Raw genomic sequence first — 25,378 nt, 5'->3', positions numbered from 1 at the left:
TGGACCGTCTGTGTGAGGTACAGAGTCTGTTGTCTGTTAGTGTTGAGAAGATTAACAGAACTAAGAGTGTGTTGGAAGCAGTTGAGTATCATCACCCGGAAGACCAGCCTGAGGAGCTACCGTCTGGGCTGGCTCCTCAAGCACCAGTGTCAAACATGCCGACCAATCTGAAGTGAGTGAAGGTCTCCAGGGAAAGGTATATCAAAATTATTAAGATTTTTTTTTTTTTTTTGCAGTACGTCGAAAATTACGTGATTAAAACCTTAAGAAAATGTTCTTGAGAGAGTCTCTCATCATATATTAATTAGCAAGAAAATCTGAGGACGGCGACACACACACACACACTCACACACACACACACACACACACACACACGCACGCACGCACGCGCACGCACGCACGCACACACACACACACACACACACACACACACACACACACACACACACACACACACACACACACACACACACACACACACACGTCACCCATATAGTGTAGACGTATATATGTACATATTACACCCGTTATAGCTGGATTGTTTGTTTTAAAAGAATAAATATTTGTGCACTGTGAAATATTTCAGTTTTAAAGTGATGAGGCCCATGTTTTACCGTTGGTGACGCTACCACGTGATGTACGGTGACCACACACACACACACACTTAGGATGGGGCGTGACCTTGTGTGTGGTGAGGCTGGGAGGTCAATATCCAGTTGACAGGCAGGGAGGTAGAGGGCACGATGGCCCATAAAACCTCCTCCCCTGAGAGGTTTACTCCCGGTGTGAGGCCAATATACTGCTGGGGGCCACCCTCACCTGCCTGCCACCCACCATCACCCACCCAGTAAGACCACCCATCACCTACCAAAGCCTAGTCACACCAAACTATTACACAGCAACAGCAGAATGAGGTACCTGGGACAACACCCATCACCCACTACACCCTCACCACCACTACACCCTCACCACCACTACACCCTCACCACCACTACACCCTCACCACCACTACACCCTCACCACCACTACACCCTCACCACCACTACACCCTCACCACACCCCCACCACCACCACACACCCCACCACCACCACACCCTCACCCCACCACCACAACCCCACCACCACCACCACACCCCCATCACCACTACACCCTCACCATCACCCACCCTCACCACCACACACCCTCATCACCACTACACCCTCCCACCATCACCCACCACCACCCCCACCACACCCTCATCACCACTACACCCTCACCACCACTACACCTCATCACCACTACACCACCACCACCACAACCACCACCACCACCACACCCCATCACCACCACACCCCTCACCATCACCCACCCTCACCACCACTACACCCTCACCACCACCACACCCCATCACCACCCACACCACCACACCCTCATCACCACCACACCCTCACCATCACCCACCCCTCATCACCACTACACCTCATCACCACCTACCACCACTCACTCACCACCACTACACCCTCATCACCACTACACCCCTCACCATCACCCACCACCACCACTACACCTCACCACCACTACACCTCATCACCACTACACCTCACTACACCCTCATCACTACTACACCCTCATCACCACTACACCTCTATCACCACTACACCCTCATCACCACTACACCCTCATCACCACTACACCCTCATCACCACTACACCCTCACTACACCCTCAGCAGCAGCAGCAAGAGGTCACCCGAACAACAAAATCCAACACTCATGAGCAACAATGGTTGTGTGTGTGTCCCCGTCATTGGTGTAATACGGTCAGTCAGTTTGTCTAATGGTCGCCATTTATCCCTTGTACAAAGGTAATTCGAGTCATTGACTTCTATTTGCTCAGTGTAATGACTATCTACAGCAGTACGGACACAAACTTTTTTCTAATACTATTTAGTTTTGTGTGTGTGTGTGTGTGTGTGTGTGTGTGTGTTGCTGTTGTTGTTATTAAGAGAGGTGTGAGTTAGATGAGGTGTGGCAACATTGGGTCACCGGAACGCTAGCGGCGGCAAACATTCCAACGCCACTCGCTAGTTTGAAAGCATTTATCCGCTGGTGATGGGGGGCGCTAGCGAGCGTCCGTCCGTCCGTACAGCATTTATCAGCGCGTGACGGAAAATGGGAGCGTCCATCAGCCCGTCTATACAGCATTTTCTAGTGAGTGACGGAGAGTGAGAGCGTCTATCCGTCCATACGTCCGTCCATATACCATTGCGTGGGGGAGAGTAAGGGCGGACGTCCATCAGGTCGTCCTCCCTGCACCATGATGGTATCTCCTCTTTAAACCACTCACATGTCAACCACGTCGCTGTGTGTGGCGCCTGGGGTGAAGAGGATCATTCCTGCTGATAACGAGGTCAAAGGTCACTGTCACCGTCCCTAGTTAGGGGGTCAAAACTTAATATCACACATACACACACACACACACACACACACACACACACACACACACACACACACACACACACACCCTGTTTTCACCGCCGCTTGCTGTGAGAGAATCAGTTTTCGTACCCAGGATGAACGTACCATTGTGTATCAGTAGTATATCCCCGTTGGTGGATTTAGTGGATATTGTGGGGCGATCTCTATTCACCCTGGGAGAAAAAAAAAAGTGTGTATCAGAGTATCAGAGAGGCGGGGGAAGGCGGCTGTGTTCCGGCGTGAGAATGAGGTAATCTTTTCACCTCAATATACCAGAGTATCTACACTACACACAAAACTTTCTCATTTAAACTTTTAATTGGGGAAATTATCTTAGTTTTGTATGCGTGTTTGTCTGTCTGTCTGTCTGTCTGTCTGTCTGTCTGTCTGTCTGTCTCTCTTTTGTAGTCAACCTCAAGCTAATGATTTTTCCTCCTCTTCTTGCTCCTCCTCTTCCTCATCATGGTTTCTCCCTCTTCTTCCTCACGCTGACTTCTTTCTCCTTTTTTTTCACACTTCTTTCCCCTCCCTCTTCCTCACGCTGTTTTTTTTTCTTTCTCCCTCCTTTCCTCCCTCTCTCTCTCCCTCCCTACGCCCATCACTACCCTCTTTGTTGTCCTTCTTTCCCTCCACACGCCCACTACCACCTTAACGCTTTTTTTTATTCCCTTTCCACTACGTCCACCACCATCACCACACCCCCTACGCCCACCACCACCACCCTCCCACGCCCACCACCACCCTCCTATGTCCACCACCTTCCTCCCACTCCCATGTCCACTAACACCCCATGGCCACCCCCCCCACATCTATCACCATCCTCCAGGGTTAAAATCTTCCCCAAGTCCCCAAGTATTCACACACAAACTCCATCCACTTGTTTTACCTGTTGTCTTAAGGAATTTATCTGAACTATGTATTACTTAAACGGCTTTATTCTGTTAATAGGCAAAAAGGTGTATTTAGGTTTGTTTAGTAAAATAAAATAAATAATAATAATAATAATAATAATAATAATAATTATAACAAAAGACCAAGTTAAAAATAAGGAAAAATTAATCTCTCTCTCTCTCTCTCTCTCTCTCTCTCTCTCTCTCTCTCTCTCTCATCTATAACCATTCCCTCACTCTTACCTCCCATTCACTACATATCCTCTCTCCTCTCATCCCTCCCACTCACTTTCCCCACACCCATAACCATCCCCTCACTCTTTCCTCCCTTTCATCACATACCCTTTCCCCTCTCACCCTTACTGAACCCCTCTTCCCTCCTTCAACACACAAGGCAAATGTGTGAATGAGTGGTGTTAAAGTGCCTCTCCTTCCCCCCTCTCTCTCTCCTTCCCTCCGTCTTTTTCTCCTTCCCTCTCTCTCTATATATATATATATATATTTCCTTCCTATCTCTTTCCTTCCCTTCCCTTCCCTCCCTCAACAGACCAGCCAGAAGAAGTTAGTGAATGAGGGAAAGTCAAAGTGGGTGTCCTTCCGTCTCTCCTTCCCTCCCAGAGCGGCCGACGACCCATCCCATCAATCTTAACTCACAGGGCAAATATTTGACCTCCCAGCAACTTACTCCTTGGCGGGGCTGCAAGATTTCCCCCTCTCCCTTGGGCTCTTTCTTGCTTATTCTTCAGCTAGATAAAACATAATTAAATATTAAGCAAGCGGGTTAATGTAGAGAGACGTGTGAAGAGTATTAGACGAGGCCAACGGGGAGTCTATCCTTGAGTGTGGGTGGTGAGGTCTCTTCTTTCCTTACACTACCCCATCCCTCCTTCTTTCACTCCATCCTTTCCTCACACACTCACTCACTCACTCACGAGGCCATAGACTGTGTGATGGTGATGGGTGGGTGGCTGTGGTGTGGAGGCAGCTGTGGTGTGGGGTAGCTGTGGTGTGGGTGCCTGTGGTGTAGGGTAGCTGTGGTGTGGGTGGTGTGGTGTGGGTGTGGCAGCTGTGGTGTGGGGTAGCTGTGGTGTGGGTGCCTGTGGTGTGGGGTAGCTGTGGTGCCTGTGGTGTGGGGGCAGCTGTGGTGGTGTGTGGCTGTGGTGTTGGTGCCTGTGGTGGGGGCAGCTGTGGTGGTGGTGTGGTGTTGGTGGCTGTGTGTAAGCAGCTATGGTGTGGGTGGCTGTGGTGTGGGTGGCTGTGGTGTGGGTGGCAGCTGTGGGTGGGCAGCTGTGGCGTGGGCGGCAGATGTAAGAGGGCGACGGCGGGAGGCTGCTACCGCCTTGGGTCATGCATTACCCTGCGTTTAGCCGGACGCGAGGTTGTGTATATCTGTTGGGCAGGCCACGTTTATCCCTGCCTGGCTGGCATGGTGAACCTCCTACCACACTACACACACCTACCACTACCACACACACCCCACCACACTGCCCCACCACCACCACACACCCACCACACTACACACACTACCAAACACCATCACACACCACACCCTTACCACAGTGCCACACACCCACCACACAACCACACCCACCACACTACCATTACCCACCCACACCACACGCCACACGCCACCACCCTACCACACACCAACCACACTACCACACACTGCACACCACCCCCACCCACAGTACACAACCACACACCCACCACACTGCCATTACACCCACCATACTACAATTACACCCACCACACTACCACACACCCACCCCCACCACAGTTGCCATTACACCCACCATACTACAATTACACCCACCACACTACCACACACCCACCACTTTACCACACCCCGCCATTCCTCCCTCTACCATCCCCCACCTCCTACCTCACCCAGTCTCTCCTCTCCCCGACGAAATAATCCTTTACTTAATTAGTAGTGTTTTCCCCCTCCCCCCTGTACCCTCCCCCACCCCTCTGTACCCACCCCCCCTTGCACCCTCCGTCTACCGTAACTACAGTCAACGAGAGTGGCTGTACAGCGTCCAATATCTATCTTGTTACGAGCAACTGGGTTTTCATTGGAGTTTTCAGGCCCTAACACTTAAAAGTATCATATATGTGTAGTGTTTTCCCCCGAGGTGAAGAGGATCCACCGGTCATATCAGTATTGAGGGAAAAGGTCATGTAAAGTGTATTGTGTGTGTGTGTGTGAGTAAAAGAGCCTCCGGGGACTGGGGTATTTCAGGCACCTCAACCCTCCACACCTCACCCTTCACCCCCCCCCTTCCACACCACCTCACTCTGTTCTCTCCTCCCCAACTCACCCTGTCCTTCCCCCAACATAATGGATAATGGAAGCCCCTCGAAATCGAGTGTTTAAGGTGCAGAAGCTGTCGCCAACACAACAACCGCACCCTAAGTTAACGAGCTACATGACTTAGTGTCAAGGAATAGTCCGAGAAGACCGGACAACTCGCCAACTACACTGATCCGCAAATTGATTAACATCCGGGTTCCCAATTACTGCTGGGTAGACAGAGGCAAATGGCGTATAGAAACCTGCCCATAGTTTCACCCTGCCCGAGGATCGAACCCGGGTCTGTTCGCTTGCGAGGCGAGGATGCTGACCATTACACCGCAGGTCGCCACACATAACCCTCTCCTCTCCCCACTACTCCTCACCCTTTTCCTTCACACCACACTATACCTCACCCTTCCCTCCACACTACTCCGCACCTCCCCTCACATCTACATCACTCCGCCTTACTGGACACAATATATCACTGAGAGCTGACAGGAGGAGATCTAAGACCGAGGGCCGACGCCGTGACATTATGTTTGGTTGATTAAACAGATGACCAGGTGTAGAGCCGACGTCTGAACCTGGCTTAATATTAATAATGGAGGAACAGGTAGACAGTGGGAGCAGGAGTTAGTGTAAAGTTAATTAGAGAGTGGCAGGTGTGTAGCCGACACTTTGCCTCAGTACCACGTTCTTGAGCTCGTGATAAGTTTGCCGCCCGAGAATAAACACCTGTACGATAATTTACACTTGCCTGTAAGAGAGGTGTGCCCAAGGGAGCCATAAACCACTCTTAGTGAAGACAAAGGCTCGTACAGACGGAGTGTGCACCTCACGCTGCTGTGCCTCACCGACTTCTGCACTTAAAAAGTCACGGGGCACAGGTTGAAGGCTCTCCTGGGCCAGGCATTTGTCGTGTTGTGGCGCGTGTAAATTCAGTTGGTGTGTCGTACAGGGCATGGATGGAGACCTCTGGCCCCCCTGAGACCCTCTGGTGACCATAACGAGGTGGAAGGTGCTGACCACATAACTCATGACCAGAATCTACTCCAGTATTGCGACAACACCAACCCACTGAGGAACTTGTCGCCTGGCAGTGCCACCCATACACACGACAGTACATGAACCACGCCTCCTCTCCTCCTACGCCATGAACCTATTGTTACTGTGGTTATAATACATAGTGATTACTACCAATGCTTCTATGTGATGCTAAAATACCTTTTACTTCATCATGACATACGACCATACATCACTGCCGTCTTTCTATATACATGTTAACACTTTAATGCCCCGGTTGCAACACCACCAACAAAGACATGTCACGCACTCGCATGTGACACCCACCTCAGCCAACAACAAAAAATACATTTGTATGTGATTCTAGAACACTGGTCAATAGTGTGAAAATTCAGTCTTTGATTGATGGACAAAGCTCACTGACACGTCCTACCACCCACCCAGGCTGCTCAATCCGCCATAAGTAGATCAGGGGTGCAGGCGGGGTGAACAAGGTGGGGAGGGAGAGGGGTGCAGGCGGGGTAAACGAAGTTGGGAGGGGAGAGGGGTGCGGAGGGAGAGGGGACGTTCATTTGGGGTTGATTTCATAAGTGTGTCTTTGCGGGATAAAAGGTAACACTAAGTATATGTAATTGTTCTTTATGGCAGTGTTTTGTTTTATATGGTAGGGGTCTTGGTATCAGAAGAGGGTAGGGTGAGGAGGAGGAATAGGAGGAGGAAAAGGCGTACAATGGGAAGGATAACGAGGAGTACCACAGGCCAGTGTCCCACCACACAGAATAACATCAGCCATCGTCAGCCAGCACCAACTCAGAGCTACATACAGTACATCCTTCCTTCACTTCGTTGCCCCACCTATGTGTGATCACCGTGAGGTTGGGCCGGCCTCTACTGTACAATCAATAGCAATATATCTAATTCCCTTGGCCATAAAGATGCAATAAGTTCCATGATAAAACTAGAAAGTGGTTTTCATGAGCTGGCAATATCCCTTTCAGTGCCATAAACTGTGGTGATAAAGAAACTTTGTTGGCGGTAACCAGAGGAACAAGAGGCTGACTATGGTGGTGATGTGGTGGTGGTGTGGTAGTGGGTATGGTAACGGTGAGGCGGTGTGGAGTGTTGTAACTATGGTATGGTGGTGGTGGTGTGGTGTGGTGGTGGTGTGGCGGTGGTAGAGAGTGGTAACTATACCTTGGTGTGTCGGCAGGACTTGTTCTACATCTCTCCCCAACATTTCCTCAAGAACGTGTCACATCCACCCAACATACACACCGCTAAACATCATCCCTAAGGCAGGAACCCAAAACACTATGTGGGACGCCGACGAAGGCAATGTAATTCCCCTGACAATTACGTATAATGCCACCCAGAGACGCAATACGTGTGACCTTAAATAACCCGTAAATATATAGAGGTACAGTATTATAGAGAGAGAGAGTTCACTAGTCACTTGTGAACGTGTCTCCTTCCTGATGAACATAATCGTCTGGTGTTAAATGCAGTACTATAAGTGGCATCCCTGTAGTGAAGGTGTTAAAGGTTCAGACATTGAAGCAAATCGTTACAGTACTTCCTGGTGTGTGTGTGTGTGTGTGTGTGTGTGTGTGTGTGTGTGTGTGTGTGTGTGTGTGTCCTCGCCCATAGAATATTTCATCAATGTACACGTCGGCTTCTTCAGTAACACACACACACACACACACACACACACACACACACACACACACACACACACACACACACACACACACACACACACACACACACACACACACACACACACACACACACACACACACACACACACACACACACACACACACACACACACACACACACACACACACACACACACACACACACACACACACACACACACACACACACACACACACACACACACACACACACACACACACACACACACACACACACACACACACACACACACACACACACACACACACACACACACACACACACACACACACACACACACACACACACACACACACACACACACACACACACACACACACACACACACACACACACACACACACACACACACACACACACACACACACACACACACACACACACACACACACACACACACACACACACACACACACACACACACACACACACACACACACACACACACACACACACACACACACACACACACACACACACACACACACACACACACACACACACACACACACACACACACACACACACACACACACACACACACACACACACACACACACACACACACACACACACACACACACACACACACACACACACACACACACACACACACACACACACACACACACACACACACACACACACCTACTACTACTACTACTACAACTACTACTTTGCTGTCACTCGGAATCGAGTATGACGATCATCCAGCTATGATACAATGATATGAGTTATTAAGTTTGTCACCTAGGTTAGTGAGGTTTGAGGTGACTAAAGAGGTCGATAAGGGAACCGCAGCGTCGTCCACATTCGTTGCACATGTGGAGGGCTGCATCTAGTGCGGGAGGGGCGGTGGCAGCGTCTTTCCGGCGTTGGCGCTTGTCTGCCTCGGTTTGCAGTCGGGCTAACTCGAAAGTATTGACACCTTCTCGTGCGGTGCTCCTCCAAGCGTTATGATGTGGAGGGGGTGAGGGAGTCGATATGGCACTTTTTCAGGTTTGCCTTAAGACTATCCTTATACCTTTTCAATTGTCCGCCGGCGTTACGTTTACTATTCGTTAGGTGACTGTGAAGTAGCTGCTTTGGCAGTCTACTGTTATCCATGCGGGTAACATGGCCAGTCCAGCGTAGTTGTTCATGGATAATGGTAGTCTCGATGCTCCTACAGTTGGTGTCAGCAAGAATACTGCCATTTGTTCTCTTGTCTTCCAAGCAAACTCGGAGGATGGAACGTAGAATTTGTAGATAATTTCAGCTCCCTACAGCTGAAGACACGGTTTCGGAGTCTGCCAAAGGCTTGTGATGCACATCTGATCCGATGCCGAATCTCTTCATCAATGTCTGCGGTGGTGGACAGGTGGGAGCCGAGATACCGAAAGTGGGTAACATTAGAGAGGGTAGTACCGTTAAGCTGGATGGATGGTGGAGGTGTGTCTGAACCAGGGGCAGGCTGAAAGAGAATCTTGAATTTTACGTACATTCACCTCAAGGCCGAAGTGTGCATACGCATCTGCATAGGTGTTCAGGATCTCCTGTAGGTCGTGTTCAGTGTGAGCAACAAGGGTGAGATCGTCTGCATACTGAAGTTCAGTAATGGAAGCTGCCGACACCTTTGTTCTTGCCTGGAGTCGTCTTATGTTGAAAAGACCGACCACCCACACACACACACACACAAAACAGTCCACTCCCCACCGACGCCGTTGATGGAAGCAAGATTTATGAGGACAGATCTCACCGCCCAGACTGACTATGGAACACACGAGGGGGAGACGGGGAGGGAAGAGGAGAGCAGACACACGGTCATACATCACTGGTCTTAGCTCTCATGACTCCATCCTCGATTTTACCTACCCCACACTACCCCCACTATCTACCAAACATACATACATACATACATACATACATACATACATACATACATACTCCTCTTCTCAACCACACACCATCAATCTTTACGTCTCTCTGGAGCAACAATCTCGCACGTACACACAAAAAAATCTCTTACTGGCATTTCCCTCCGAGATAAAAGATGTTCTTCATGTTTATCCACCTTTAACGAGTCTGGTGTGTAAAAGGTCGGGGGGTGTCGGCATTCCTCCCTAGTGATGTCTGGAGCCCCTCACAACAACACTCCCCGCGTCAACCAGGAGGGTATTTTTAAGTTGATAGTGTGTTGTGTGCGTCGTGACAGTGTGTATGTAGTGATGCGTCTGTCTGTCTGTCTCACGCGTTGTAGCTCCCTCTTCTAGTCTCTCTTCTTCCATCATCATCATCATCATCCTTCTCCACACACACACACACTCTCTCTCCCTCCACCCTCCTACAGCCTCTTCCACGCCCCCTCCACCCTCCTACAGCCTCTTCCACGCCCCCTCCACCCTCCTACAGCCTCTTCCACACTCTCTCTCCACCCTCATTTCACAGTCCGCATAGAGTCTCTCCCTGTCTTTCTACACCTTCACACACCCAACGTCTTGAGATCCTACAATATGATGAAATTTTCACAAATAATTCAACTTTACATTCGGACATATATAAACACAATCATTAACTACTACTATTACTTACTCAAGGTACTTTAATCACCCTGAAAAGTGATCCAGCGTCTGTGACCCATTTTGAGGACATGTTAAAGGTCAAGGTTAAAATCTCACAATGCCCGAGTGTCTGTAACGAGTGTCTGTACCGAGTGTCTGTACCGAGCGTCTGCAACGAGTGTCTGTACCGAGTGTCTGTACCGAGTGTCTGTACATACACTCATTTCCACTGTCTCTCACACGGGTTTTTTTTTTAATATTTTTTTTTACATCACTAAGTCGAGTATAATCCGTGAGCCCTGTACTTCACCCTGGTGTAGCTCTCTTTATGGTCGTGTGGCCTCTCTTTACTGTATCAACATGAACACCCTAACTCATTACCACTAAACCTCGCCTTTCATCAACATTCTTCACGTCTTAACATTCTTTCATCACGAGAGAAAAATATCATTCTCAGAGGACTTGACACAAAGGAGGAGGCAGACAGCCATTCTTGACTCACCTCAGAATACTTCCTTCGCCTCGGTCCCTTTCTCTCTCGGTGGCCACAATGTTATCATCCTCACAATAACACACTTGAAGGTGGAGACCCTCTCTGGGGACTCACCACTCGATACTCACCACTCCATCACACCTCACCTCCCTCACCTTCCCACTCAGTTTCGTTCTCTCCCCCCTCTCATCCTCCCTCCCATTCCCTTTTCCCTCCCTCTTTTATTTTTCATCCTTCATCTCACTTTCCGTCCTTCCCTCCCACATTGTCACCCTCTCTCCCTCCCTCTGTCTCCCCTCCCTACTATTTATCTTATACTCCATCTCACGCCTCCTTCCTACGCCGTCTCAGCTTCTCCCTCCCACTCAACCACCCTCCCTCCCACTCAACCACCCTCCCTCCCACTCAGCCACCCTCATTAACATGCTCTCACCTACGCTACTGATGTTGACAGCGACATTTTCCTTCTTTTTTTAATATAAATGTGTTCAAGCATAAAGAGCTTTCAGTATACATTCAGGCCGAGGTTTAGAGGCAGAAGAGGTTAGTGTATTAATGAGAGTGTAGTGTAGCGTTCTCACACACACACACACACACACACACACACACACACACACACACACACACACACACACACACACACACACACACACACACACACACACACACACACAGCTGCACATTATCAGTCATTGACACAGACATTCAGGGTGACTGTGACTCAAGAGGGTCGACCCCACCTGACTCCACCACAACTCCTCCCCCTCCTTCCCCACCACCACAATGCGTCTCACAGGATGTTGTGTAGCCAGACTCATTCACAGGTAACAAAGGTCTCACCCACGAGTCTAATTACCTGTTCACGCAGATGCAGCCACTTACTTAGAATTTACCTGGACACAATTATGATGAGGGTACTATTCTTATGTCCACGTTTTAAAGGTCAGTTTAGGTGTAAGATGGTTAATATGAACTTTGAAATTAAAACACATAACTAAGTTAATACAGGTATATTTGGCCTGACACTAAATTTAAGGCCAAATGATGCTCTTTAAACGTTCACACTCACAAGAAAAAAAAAACGTATGGTGTCATCTTTAGACCTCCAGACAAGACCCTCTTACTCAGTGCAATTCCTTTTCCTTTCCTTTCCTTTCCTCCTAGATAACTTGTGACCCACGACCGTCTAGCTCACTCCTAGATAAGTCCCCCTTGAGCCATCGTCGTATTCCTAAGGTACTGCTCCTCTAAACTATTTCTTAAAGCCACTACTTCATCCTCCACCTCCTTTCCTCCTGTTATTTCCATTCGCTTTAGTTCTTTTGTTATCGTTCACTTTACTCGCTTACATTTCTTCTCTATATTTACATTCCTTACAAATTACTAGTTACTTTAAGATTTTTTCAGTATTTTTTTATTTCCTTTTCCTTCAGTGACCTTTGACCTTTGACCTTTCAGAGTCTTGTTCAATCCTGGTCTTTTTCTTCTTTGAGTCTGGAGTTGTTTCATTCTCAAGGGGTGAATAGTTATGACGTGATATTCTTCAAGAAGTCAATGTCTCTTTTTTCTTCTTGCCTCCTTATCTTCTTGCTCCTGCGCTTTATCCTTCCTGTCCCAACTTCCTCCTCCACCCCCTCCTTCTCCTTCTTCCTCCTCTTGCCTCTCTACTTCACACTCTCTCTCACCTATCACCTCCCGAGTCAATTGATCTGATTCACACACTCACCTATCACCCCCTGAGTCATTTGTTCTGGTTCACACACTCACCTATCACCCCCTGAGTCACTTGTTCTGGTTCACACACTCACCTATCACCCCCTGAGTCACTTGTTCTGGTTCACACACTCACCTATCACCTCCTGACTCACCACCTGACTCGTATCCGTGTACTGTTCAACTGTATATAATACTAAACTCGTTCCTTCTCCTTTGTTGTTTAGATTTTTCATTGTCTCTCCCTCAGAAATTAATTAATACTGACTAACCCTCGAGTAAGATGGACTCATGGGCTGGTGAGTCAGACAGGAAAGTGGATGTCAAGTCAATCTGATGAGGAAAGAAATATAGAGCCAGGAGAGATGACGAGAGACTTCAAGAATATAACATGATGAAACCTGGAGGGTGACTGTCAGTAGGGTCACCAAGACACGATGGCGACCTGACCTGACGAAGACCTGTGATCCTGGAACCAGAACCTCGATGTCATTTTGGCCACCATGTTTGTATCCTCGATGTCCCCCAGCTGTGTGCGTCTATCCCATTGTCCCCCAGCTGTGTGTGCCTTGTCTGAACCTCCCCCAGCTGTGTACGTTCGTCCCAATGTCCCCAGCTGTGTACGTCTGTCCCAATGGGTCCCAGTCAGGCCGTCTGTAACATTGTCCTCAGCTGTTGTCTGTCCCATTATCCCCCAGCTGTGTACGTCCGTCCCATTGTCCCCCAGCTGTGTGCGTCTATCCCACGTCCCTCAGCTGTGTGCGCTCCCATCCCATTGTCCCCCAGCTGTGTACGTCTGTCCCATTGTCCCCCAGCTGTGTACGTCTGCATAATGTAGATCCCTGTTCCTCTGTCTTGTACTTTTCCCTGCCCTCCCTCCCACCTCCCTGTTTCTCCTCTTTCCTCTTTCTCCCTCCCTCTCACAAACCAGTTCCTTCCTCCCCCCCATTCTTTCTCCATCCTCCTATCTCTCCTTTCCCTCCTTCCCATACTCCTGTCTCCCCCTCCCTTTTTCCCTACCGCCAACCTCCTCTTTTTTTTCTCTCTCAATTATCCACCTCTTCCTCTCCTCTCCTCCACCCTCCTCATCACCCTCAACCCACCCTCTTCCCTTCCCTCCCTTCGCCCTCTTCCTTCCTCTCCTCCTCCACCCACCCCTCTTCCCCCTTCGTCTCTTCCTCTCCCTCTCCTCCACCCTCCTCCTCACCCTCCACCCACCCTCTTCCCTTCCCTCCTCCTCTCTCCTCTCCTCCCCACCCTTCTCTTCCCTTTCCTCCCTTCGCCCTCTTCCTCTCCCTCTCCTCCACCCACCCTCTTCCCTTCCCTCCCCTTCGCCCTCTTCCTCTCCCTCTCCTCCACCCCCCTCCACCCCTTCATTAGTAACACATTAAGCTGAGTGTTTTATTTTGAGGACCTAACATTAAAAATTATATACATTATGGACAATCATACATTTTTCATTACATTTAATTACACACCATTCTTATTCATAAAACATTTCGCAAGATAAGTTAGTATGTTAATAAATATGATAATAGTCAGGTTTATCCACAATAATGAGAGAAGCATCAGTGAGAGACGTAATGGAGATAATTCTAATAGAAATATGTAAATAAAGACTTTTAAATGAAATATGTAAACACACACAGTAAAAGTGAAGTCATTAATTTCTCTGTGTTAATTTTTTTGATATTTCCGACTCTCATAACACTAAATAATTTATTCTCTCCATAAATAAAAATTCAAAAAATAAATCACACTTTCAGAGGCACAAAAACCTTATGAAAATACCAAGACGGAAGAAATCACCATAATGATCAACAGACAGACAGACAGGCAGACAGGCAGACACAGACAACCCAACGCGGGAGTCAGTGATTTCTTCTACAGCAACACATTCTGGTACGACTTAAGAGGGCGTCGAGGAACCCTTAAGACCGTCACCAAATTTACATGCCTAAGTTCACCTGGAATTACCATAACATTACTAAGTTTGACACAATTTTGTCAACACACGCCACAGCAACCTAACCTAACCTTGCTTCAATATTCTAAGTTAAATTCGATGGTGGTATTGTACTGTGTGTGTGTGTGTGTGTGTGTGTGTGTGTGTGTGTGTGTGTGTGTACAGGAGACGTTTATAGTGTGTCTACGAGCGCTAAAAATCATTACTATGCTAACTATGAATTCTTGAAACAGGTTTCTTCAAATTTATATAGTGGAAGGTACATGGGGAGGTGTGGGTGGGGTGGCAGGGGCGGGAGGGTGGAATTGCATAGGAGGGGAGGGTGGCAGGGGTGGAAGGAAGGGTGGTAGTAGGTGCTATGTGTAATGGGTGGTCGTGGAAGGAGTTTGTGGGCGGGACATAAAGGTGGTAATGGGCGGAATGGGGAGGATACAGTGGGTGGGGTGGGGTGGGTGGTGGGGTGGTGTGGTGTGGTGTGGTGCGGGTGGTGGTGGTGTGGTGGTGGCTGGGGTGGTGTGGTGAGGTGTGGTGGGGTGGTGTGGTGTGGTGTGGGGTGGGAAGGAAAATCTAGCATGAAAAGGGGAAGAAAATAAATCTAATAACAGAGAAAGTGGAAGAGGATGAAAGAGGAGGAGGAGGAGGAGGAGGAGAATTACAGGGATGGAGGTAGAAGAGGCTCAGAAGAGGGAAGTGGAGATATAAAAGAGAAGGAGAGGGGGATGATGAAAAGCTAAATTAAGGCGAAGACGAAAGAGGAGGGAAAAGGCAGAAGGATGAAAGAGCAAGGGAAGCAAGAAAGAGAGAAGAGTGAGGATGAGAGAGGAAGTAGAGACGAGAGACAGGAAGACGGCTGGGGGAAGGAAGAAAAGAAGCAAGATGAGGAGGAGGAAGAGGAGTGGGGAGGGTGAGAAGGGAGGAGGGGGGGCAGACACACTACACAAAGAAGACCTCATTATTTCGGCAACTGGCTTCTTCACATTTCACAATGTAAATGTGAGGCGATGTTAGTGCCGACAAAGGCGTGGTGCGTGCTGTTCTTGAATGCTGCTAACACCACCTCCACCTCCCCCCCTCCTTCCCCCCCTTCCTTCACACCCACATACAAAGTTCACTATTACCGTTCCATTCTGGTAAAAACCTTCAAGTAATATTAACGAGGCGTAAAATAAAATATTATTTTCTGAGTAGGCAGCAGGCAGGTAGGTAGCTCCTCCTGCTGTTCCTACACTCTTGACACGAGTGGATCATCAGACAACTCTCCTCCACCTCCCTCTCTCACCCTGCGTCAAGTACAAGGCACCGCCCCGCCACCTTCCTTCTATTTTGCCTCACTCACCGACACAAGTTGCCTCTCCTCAGTGTTGCCTCTCCTCCTCCCCTCACACTCACACTAATTTGATATTTATGAAGCTTGCCTCCGCTCCCTCACTGTTCTCCCTCAAGTTTGTCTCTCCTATTTCGCTTCGCCACTAAGAAGAGATAACGCCTTACCTTCAAAGTCTCTTTTAATTGCCGCACAATGACACAACTTGTTCTATCTGGGGTCGTCTCTTTTTACATCCCCGAGACACTGAAGCAAGTTATTGCCTTCAGGATACCTTCTCTTCCTTCCCTCAATAAACGACACAAGTTTTGTCTTTAAAGTTCGTCTCTGTTGCGTTATCGTCCCCCCTCCCCCCTCCCACACACACACACTTCAGGAGTTATTAACGTGAAGGTGATTACCGATGGTTCCTTATAAGGTCTCCGGCAGAGTCTCCTATTACCTGAACTACAACTAAGTCACCGCTGGCTGGGAATAAAGTTCTCCCTGTGTGTGAGTGAGTGAGTCAAGATTGGTATTCATAGAGCTAATTGGCGTAACCAACTCAGCCTCTCGCGCTTGCATGTTTGACCATAAGTTACGAGGATGGTGAACACAGTCAACGGATGAGTGTGTGTGTGTGTGTGTGTGTGTGTGTGTGTGTGTGTGTGTGTGTGTGTGTGTGTGTGTGTGTGTGTGTGTGTGTGCGCGCGTGTGTGTTCTGTATGTAAATCTTGTGTGGTGGTAAATGAACGAACATACTTCAGATAGCGTCTCTGTATAATTTGAGTACTATTTATAAACATTAAATTAGGGATTAAAGTTAAGTCACCCACGAGGAGTATTCACCGCTGGACGGACCCTTGAGAATAATCAGTAGTGACAGAGACAGATGACACACAATAAACAGAAGGAGTTTGATAATAGATTCTGAAAGAGGTAAGAAACAAATGATGGCTACTGCACCCTGTCTAGTGTTAAAACATATGACAACAATACACTAGAGGGTGGACGGCGTGATCTGTCTACCAATTATCCGGTTAAGTGAATATTTACCGGATGCAGGAATTAGACAGAGGGAGACACTATACAATAACATCTGTCTCTCAGTATCTCTCGTGGATCTCTCTATCTTGTTTATCTCTCATGGGTGTATCGTGACTTATATAGTGAGACAGTAACCGTATATCGTCCCCACCTTAACGTACACGGTTTGTTCTGTGTGTGAAGGCAACAGCTGGTGGTAGAGGGAGGAAGACAAAGATGGTTCGGAAGAAAAGAGGAGGGAAACATGCTGATAATAACGAGAGGAGAGGAGAGGAGAGGAGAGGAGAGGAGAGGAAAGGAGAGGAGAGGAGAGGAAAGACAGAGATGATGACGGGGTGTGATGAAGGAAAGATGGCGGGAGTGGACACAAGCAATGGTAGGAAATCTATTCTTAAATGTTCAATAGTAACATTAACCCCCAAGATACATGTAACTGTGTGTATAAACGTTAAGTGACCTCTTCATGGGGGTGTGAGGGAGGCAAAGGAGGGTGTTGGGTGAGAGTGAGGGAGGAGTGTGAGGGAGGGTATGAGAGTGTGAGGGAGGGTAAGGGGTGTGGGGGAGAGAGGGAGGGAGTATGAGGGTGTGTGTGTGAGTGAGGGGGGTGTATGAGGGTGTGTGTGTGAGTGAGGGGGGTGTATGAGGGTGTGTGTGTGAGTGAGGGGGGTGTATGAGGGTGTGTGTGTGAGTGAGGGGGGGTGTAAGGCAGTCATGGGGTCAATTCAGATTCAAATCCAATTCAGACAAAATTAAAATCTATCAATTCCAATTCAATTATTTAACTCTCATATTAGTCGGGAATATATTAAATGTGTCATACTGGAGTCCCACACTAAACAATGTAACTTATTATTTCAAAACTTTCATGGTGAACATTTTTTACACTTTAGACATGTTGAACAAACTTTGAAAAAATATATCAATAATAAGTTGGCCACATGAAAAAACACATATTATTATTTAGATATAACGTCAACTCACATCAATTCCAACTCAATTCAATTAATTTAAAAAATGTTTCCTTCAATTCCATTTCAATTGCAATTTACGCACTTTTCCAATCAATTCCAATTCAATTCATAATTGACCCCATCCCTGGTGTAGAGTGTGTGGAACGGTGTGAGGGAATGTGGTGCGTGGATGGGTGTGAGGGGGTGTGTGAGAGAGGGTGGGAGGGAGTGTATGAGTGTGTGAGGGAGGGTGCGAGGTGCCCACTCACTGTCTCAACGCTCGGCTCCACCACAAATGTTTTATGCTACACTTTTTTTTTTAACATTTCCGCCACGACGGCTGACATCCAATAAATAAATCCATCCACCCAAAAAAATTCAGAAAAAAACGCAATATTGCACCACGATGAATGTTGCAAATGGTCGTAACTACGTGTCAAGGGAACTTTTCAAAATACCGCCTGCTGGACAAACGCCAAAATATACACAGTGACCAAGCATCCCGGGACCCACTGTACGCCACCAACAAACACTAACGCAAACCCACAAAATATCGATCATGCACCAATCACTCAGATGCGCCAGTACACGCACGGGGTGAGGGACCATTCGCTTGCCATAGTTTTTATACGCATGTCACCGGGGACGTCAAGGGCTGCGGAGTGCTACTTGTTGGTAGTGTTGCGTCAGTGTGTTGCTGGGGCTACTTTAATACACAACCTCTGTGATCCAGATAACTTATGTGGTGCAAAATGCCACCTAAATCAAACGTGTACAGTCATTTCATCATGTCTAGTTCCAGTGACAGTAAACAGGGAAACCACATAGCAGTTTGTCGTCACTGTAACCAATCAGTGGCTGGATCTAACAAAGCAACATCAAACTTCAGGAGGCATCTAGAGGTGAGCTATTTTGCATATTATTAGTTATATGCCCCGGTCGGCTTTTGTTATGCCCCGGTCAGCTTTTGCTATGCCCTGATCGGCGTTTGTTATGCCCCGGTCGGTTTTTTAGACTAACTGTACTCTATTCTAGGACAGTTTTTGACGCTGATTTCAAATATGTTATTCATTTGATGTGGAAATACTTGGTTTTTGAGATATGACAGGTTAGGCTACTATGTTTGTGTTCGAACCAAAGATTACCTCGTGCAACATCGCACGCAGCCTAAAGTAGACTAGGCTTCATCCCATGTTCGTTCCTGAGTTACCCCGTCACTCCGCTCCTTCTTATCCACAAGACATGAGTAACATATTTGGAATCAACGTCAAAAATTGGTCTTTAATATAGTACTGTTAGTCTAAAAACTTGTAAAAAGACGAATGGGGCATAACGAATGATCACCCAATTTTGTAATTACAATAATATTTAATTTGCTTTCACTTGGCTACCATCTTTCCTGACATTAATAGTAATCATGTTCAGGGTCACGCTGGGTCACTTAACTCATCTATATATGTTTTGTGCTTTGTTTCCAGAGGAATCATGCAGACATCTATGCAAAGCTTGACAGTCCAGCAGCTGAACCAAACCAAGCTAACCAAAACCAACTCTCCATGTATAACTTCACGATAAAAAGTCTAAAGACTCAGTGGAACTCCACTGACCGACGACAGATGAAACTCGCCAACTGTATCGTGGCATTTATCGCTCACGATCTTCTTCCCTTGTCTCTGGTTGAAAGTGAGCGATTCCGCATACTCATGGAGACAGCAGAGCCGATGTTTACGATGCCCAGCCGTGAGCATCTGAGTAATGTGCTCCTACCGCAGTGTTCAGCCAGTGTTCAGACATCGTTGAAGACCCAGTTACAACAGGTGGAGAATCTGTGTCTCACCATCGACCTGTGGTCCAGTAACGACACGAGGTCATTTATTGGTGTGGCTGGCCACTTCATCCTAGACCACACAAAGAACAGCGTTATGCTGGCATGTCGCCGCTTCAGAGGTTCTCAGACGGCAGACAATATCTACGACATGTATCAAGAGACGCTGACCTCCTATGACGTGGCAGGCAAAGTGTCCGCCATAGTTACTGACAGCGCAGCAAATATGGTGAAGGCGTTCACACTATTCCCAGTAAAGCAACATGATGAGGACGAGGATGACCAGTTTGAGGACAGTGATCTGACACCAACTGATTACAATACAAAGTACGACCACCTACCCCCTGACCGAAGTCCATGCTTCGCCCATACAGTTCAACTAGTGGTGAAAGACGGCATGGAGCATGATGGCCAGGTAAAACACGTTCTCACTAAGGTATCCAAGCTCGTCAACTTCTGTATGAGATCAACAGTGGCTACAGAAGTGCTCTCACCTCAACTCAATCTCCAGATGGCAACTTGTACACGCTGGAATAGTCAGTTGACTATGATGAGGTCGGTACTCCGTGTATCACCTCAAGTGTGGGACAACCTTGATACTCCCTACAAACTGAACCAATATGAACTCAACACCGTCAAGGAGCTCTGTGATATCCTCGAGCCGTTCAAGTATGTCACTGATCAGATTCAGCGACAGCACACGGTGACATCCAGTCTGGTGGTGAACTGTGTCCGTGGCCTTCGGGCTACTTTAGCTAGTCTTCGTGAAGTGTACAATAGTAAGCTTGTCTCAACACTTCAATCCTCAGCTGAGACTCGCCTGAGTAAGTTTGAGTCCATGGAGATTTTCCAACTCGCTGCCACCTTAGACCCACGCTACAAGCTGGACTGGTGCCGTGACGATGAAGTCCAAAACATCCGTGACCTGCTGACTCAGAAGTACAACGACATGGCAGCCAGTGTCAGTCGTGCAGACACTTCAACTGCTGAACCACCACCGATGAAGAGGAACAAGTTCTTCGCCCTGGCCAACCGATCCTCAACACCCAGACCGACTCCCTCCGACTCTGAGGTCTCTCTGTACCTCAGCCAGCCGTGTCTGCCAGAAGATGTCGATCCTCTTGACTACTGGAAGGCCAAGCACCCCGAATTCTCAGTCCTCACCAGGCTTGCGTCACGATACCTGGCCATCCCTGCTACATCATCTCCCGTGGAACGACTGTTTTCCAATGCTGGCAAACTCTTCAGGCCAGAGAGATGCAACCTGAGCGATAACCGCTTTGAACAACTCATGATGATCAGATGTAATCCTCATGTTCCTCAGTAATCTAGACTCTAGCATAATGAGTAGTAGTGGTCAAAAATTTCAAGATATAAACCATATGAACATTTGATTGGTAATTAATACCTTAACATGATCTGTTAGTGTGTAGCAGTGTATGGAAGTAAAGAGGTTACTATGAAACACCCACTTTTCAATATAAAAATCAAATAAATAAATTGAATTGATGATTTTCTATTTTTTTTTCGGACTTGAATCGGAATTGATAAAACGGAATTGACCTCCAGCCTGTGATTACCCAAGTGTTTGTTAATCTACTACAGTTTAAAACCTGTGCCAAACACGATTTTAACGGGCCACTTCAAGGGTTCAAGGCTCAAGGTTCACACGGTTTAGGGGTCGCTTTCCAGGCTCAAGGTTGACATGACGACATGACGGTTTTCACATACACACACACACAAAAAAAACATGTTTGCTCAGGTAAAGTCTCAAAGTAATATTGTCCGCCATGTTTGAGCCGCAGCTAAAGTGTGGCAGCCAGGTAGAAGTATTCTCACACGTCCAATTAGGGAGATGAGTTAACGTAGCAACCTTTGGAGAACCTGAGACCTGATAAAACAGTGACTCACTCCGTGTGTGTGTGTGTGTGTGGAGAGAGAGAGAGAGAGAGAGAGAGAGAGAGAGAGAGAGAGAGAGAGAGAGAGAGAGAGAGAGAGAGAGAGAGAGAGAGAGAGAGAGAGAGAGAGAGAGAGAGAGCTAAAACACAAGCGAAAATATGAAGAAAAAATCTAAAAAAAAATCTAACGGTAAAAGGTGAATTATGATAACCGGAGGAAGGCTGAGGCCGCTGATACTGCCGCCGGCGCCTCTTATCTTGTGGTAAATATGAAGGCATTAATTAGGCTACACCGTATAAGGAGGAAGCAAAGTCCCCCCGCTGCATATTTGGCTCAAAAACCAGGGAGCGACCAGGGAGCAGCCCAGACGAAACGAGGAAAACCAGGAAACAACCAGGCAGGGCAACAAGCAGGACCAGTCAGCCAGCAGAACCAGGAAAGCTACTACTGCCTATTGGAAACTTACAGTAGAGTGTTGTGCGGTGGCTCATGTGGCGCAACATCTCCCCGGAGTTATTTACTTTATTCCAAAATATTTAGACTGAGAGAAAAAGTTGAAAAAATTAATGATAAAAATTTAAGAGTGATGGTAGCAGGTGGGCCTGAGTGTCGTCAAGATAGATGATACTCTGTAATGAACCAATCTGTTGTAGAAGGAATTGATGGTGTTTAAACGGCCCATCAGATGACCTTCAGGATACAGATAGGTCAGATCATAGCGTTGGACCACACACACACACACACACACACACACACACACACACACACACACACACACACACACACACACCAGAACACTCATCAACTACTGAACGGGGGAAATATTCAATACAGAAACCACTGAAACTATGATGAATGGACACCACACCACACACCACATCACAACACCATACCACTACAGTAGATACACACCTACACAGGACACTTCACAACACCCAGCCAACACCGCCTTCCACCACACTCTAGGCCTATATTCCAGTCGCATACCTGCCCACACCATTCTACCACATCCCACGCTACGCCACACCATGTAAACATCCAATAAACCGAATACTATGCACTGTATTCACCACACCTTACTAAGTACATTCACTACACTATTCTATGTACGATTACTACCACACACACCACACACTCCACTGTACACACTCATCACACCAGTTCCACACTACACTCAACACACCACCACACTATGGACATTTACCACACCATACTACACCACATCACACCACACCACACCCACCTAGTATCTCCTCCATTACACCAACACGGCCCCTCCACCATACCTCACCACACAGTATCCTCACCACATACTGCACCATTTTGGAGGTAGCGAGCTTAGACAAAATTAAGGTTGAAATTCGAGTCATGTTCGGCTGTAAACTTGGTGCCGCGTCCCTCACCAGTTACCCGTTAATCAGCCTCCTCGGACCCCTGGCTGGTGACCTGCCCTTATGTATGGTGAACCACAGTGAGGCCGCTAGTGAGGGTGGTGGTGAAGGTGGTCAAGTGATGGTGGGTGTTAATGGTGACGATAATGATAATGATGCTGACAGTAATGGTGATCGTAAATGTTCCGATGGTGATGATTATGATGAGTAAGAGATGAAGATGATGATGATGATGACGATGATGGCTGGCACAGGATTCTTGTAAGGGCAAACACGTGCTTCAAGGGGGTCACCTGTATGCCCCCTGGCGGTGTCTGTCCCCTGTTGTCCTTCAAACTCATCCAGACCAAAAAAAAATAAATTAAAATAATTCAAACTTTATTACCACCAAAGACTGGAACCAAAGTAAAGGTACGAAATAATTAAAGAAATATTAATATCAAAATCCATCCTGTTGAGTGAATCTTTGAAGGAATATGAGAGTTGGGTACGTTGGTGTTATGAAATGCGGGGGAGGAGAGCAGTGTTTGGAGTGGAGTGGTGGTGGAGTGGTCAGTGCTGGAGTGGAGGGTGGAGGGGTGGTCAGAGTTTGGAGTGGAGGAGGGTGGAGGGGTGGTCAGTGTGTGTTGAGTAGTGTGTGGAGGGGCGGTGCGTGGTGGAGGGGGCAGCTGATGAGGGGTGAACTGAGGGAGATCCGTCTTATACCGCACCCCCTCACTCCCCCCTCCCCTCATCCCAAGGTCCTTCAAGAAACAAAAGAGGGGATCCACTGGTCACTCTTATTTTTCCAAAGACATAACAAAGAGAAGCGAGGACACAAAGACCTCGGCTACAATACACACACGGAGCTGTCACGGTAGCTATTACTCGTTGGCCCGGGGGGAGACCGCAGGGAGGCAGGGGAACTCACCGCTTCTTTATACATCGACATCACAGCTACTACCTACGACAGACTGTACTTCTCCTAATGTACTGCACACCAGAAAAACATCCTCATAATTCAAACACCTATCTGAAGGAGGTGTCGGGTTAGGTTAGGTTATATCAAATAAGGTAAGTGTTATAATAGCTGGTTTAAATATGAAATAACCTGGGATGTCTAATCTGCAGGTAACCCAAAACACCAGAACAAAGCCACAAATTCATCAGGTTAAACCATCAATGTTGACATCAATGGACTGAAGGAAGAAGAGATTTCAGGCCCCGTGGTGCAGCAGGTAGAGCGGACCCTCACAACACAAGAGGCTCCTGACCATTACATTATCATAACGGCAGAATAAACTCATCCTGGCCGCTGACTGGTCCAACACGAGGTCTGTAAATCTGTCCACAACACATATCTAAACCCACATGTGCAGTTTACAGCGAGATGCAGCATAACGAGACGTGGCTGTTCCTCACCAATATAAGTACCCTGACTCTCCACCACAGTTATCATGGTCAGCTCTTATCCTCACTGTCATCAGTAAGTGAGAGAGATTCATCACTACCCACTCACTCACTCACTCACCCACTCACTCACTCACTCACTCACTCACTCACTCACTCGCTTGCTTGCTTGCTTTTTCACTCACTTCCTCCCTCATTCACTTCCTCCCACTTACACGCTCCCTTCACACTCAAAGGGATTTTTAATTTCTGTCTTGGTGATTGAGAATGTGTCATTTAGGGCCGCGTGTGTGTGTGTTGCTTAAGTGCCTGTGTGTCATGGAAGACTAACCGCGGAGTGAAGGAGTGTGTTGCTGTCTGAGTGTGTTGTGAGGGTGAAGTGAGTGTGTTGTGAGGGTGAAGTGAGTGTGTTGTGAAGGACAGAGGGCGGCGTAGGAGTGGATAGATTTGGGTGGAGGAATAAGTAGGTCGGGAAGAG

General features: G+C 47.7%; 2 protein-coding genes across 2 annotated transcripts in view; one reads left to right on the top strand and one right to left on the bottom strand.

Moving 5' to 3' along the window:
- Window positions 1–25,378, bottom strand: part of LOC121875855 — a 202,731-nt gene that overhangs the window by 161,134 nt on the left and 16,219 nt on the right. The window lies entirely within an intron of this gene.
- LOC121875854 (E3 SUMO-protein ligase ZBED1-like) lies at window positions 20,081–21,588 on the top strand. Its single transcript, XM_042380559.1, has one exon. The coding sequence runs from the start codon at window positions 20,100–20,102 to the stop codon at window positions 21,546–21,548; it is 1,449 nt and encodes a 482-aa protein (XP_042236493.1). The 5' UTR covers window positions 20,081–20,099; the 3' UTR covers window positions 21,549–21,588.

Source organism: Homarus americanus, unplaced genomic scaffold (assembly GCF_018991925.1).
Source record: "Homarus americanus isolate GMGI-L3 unplaced genomic scaffold, GMGI_Hamer_2.0 scaffold24588, whole genome shotgun sequence".
Classification (NCBI taxonomy): Eukaryota; Metazoa; Arthropoda; class Malacostraca; order Decapoda; family Nephropidae; genus Homarus; species Homarus americanus.
This window is presented reverse-complemented; position numbering and strand designations above follow the sequence as displayed.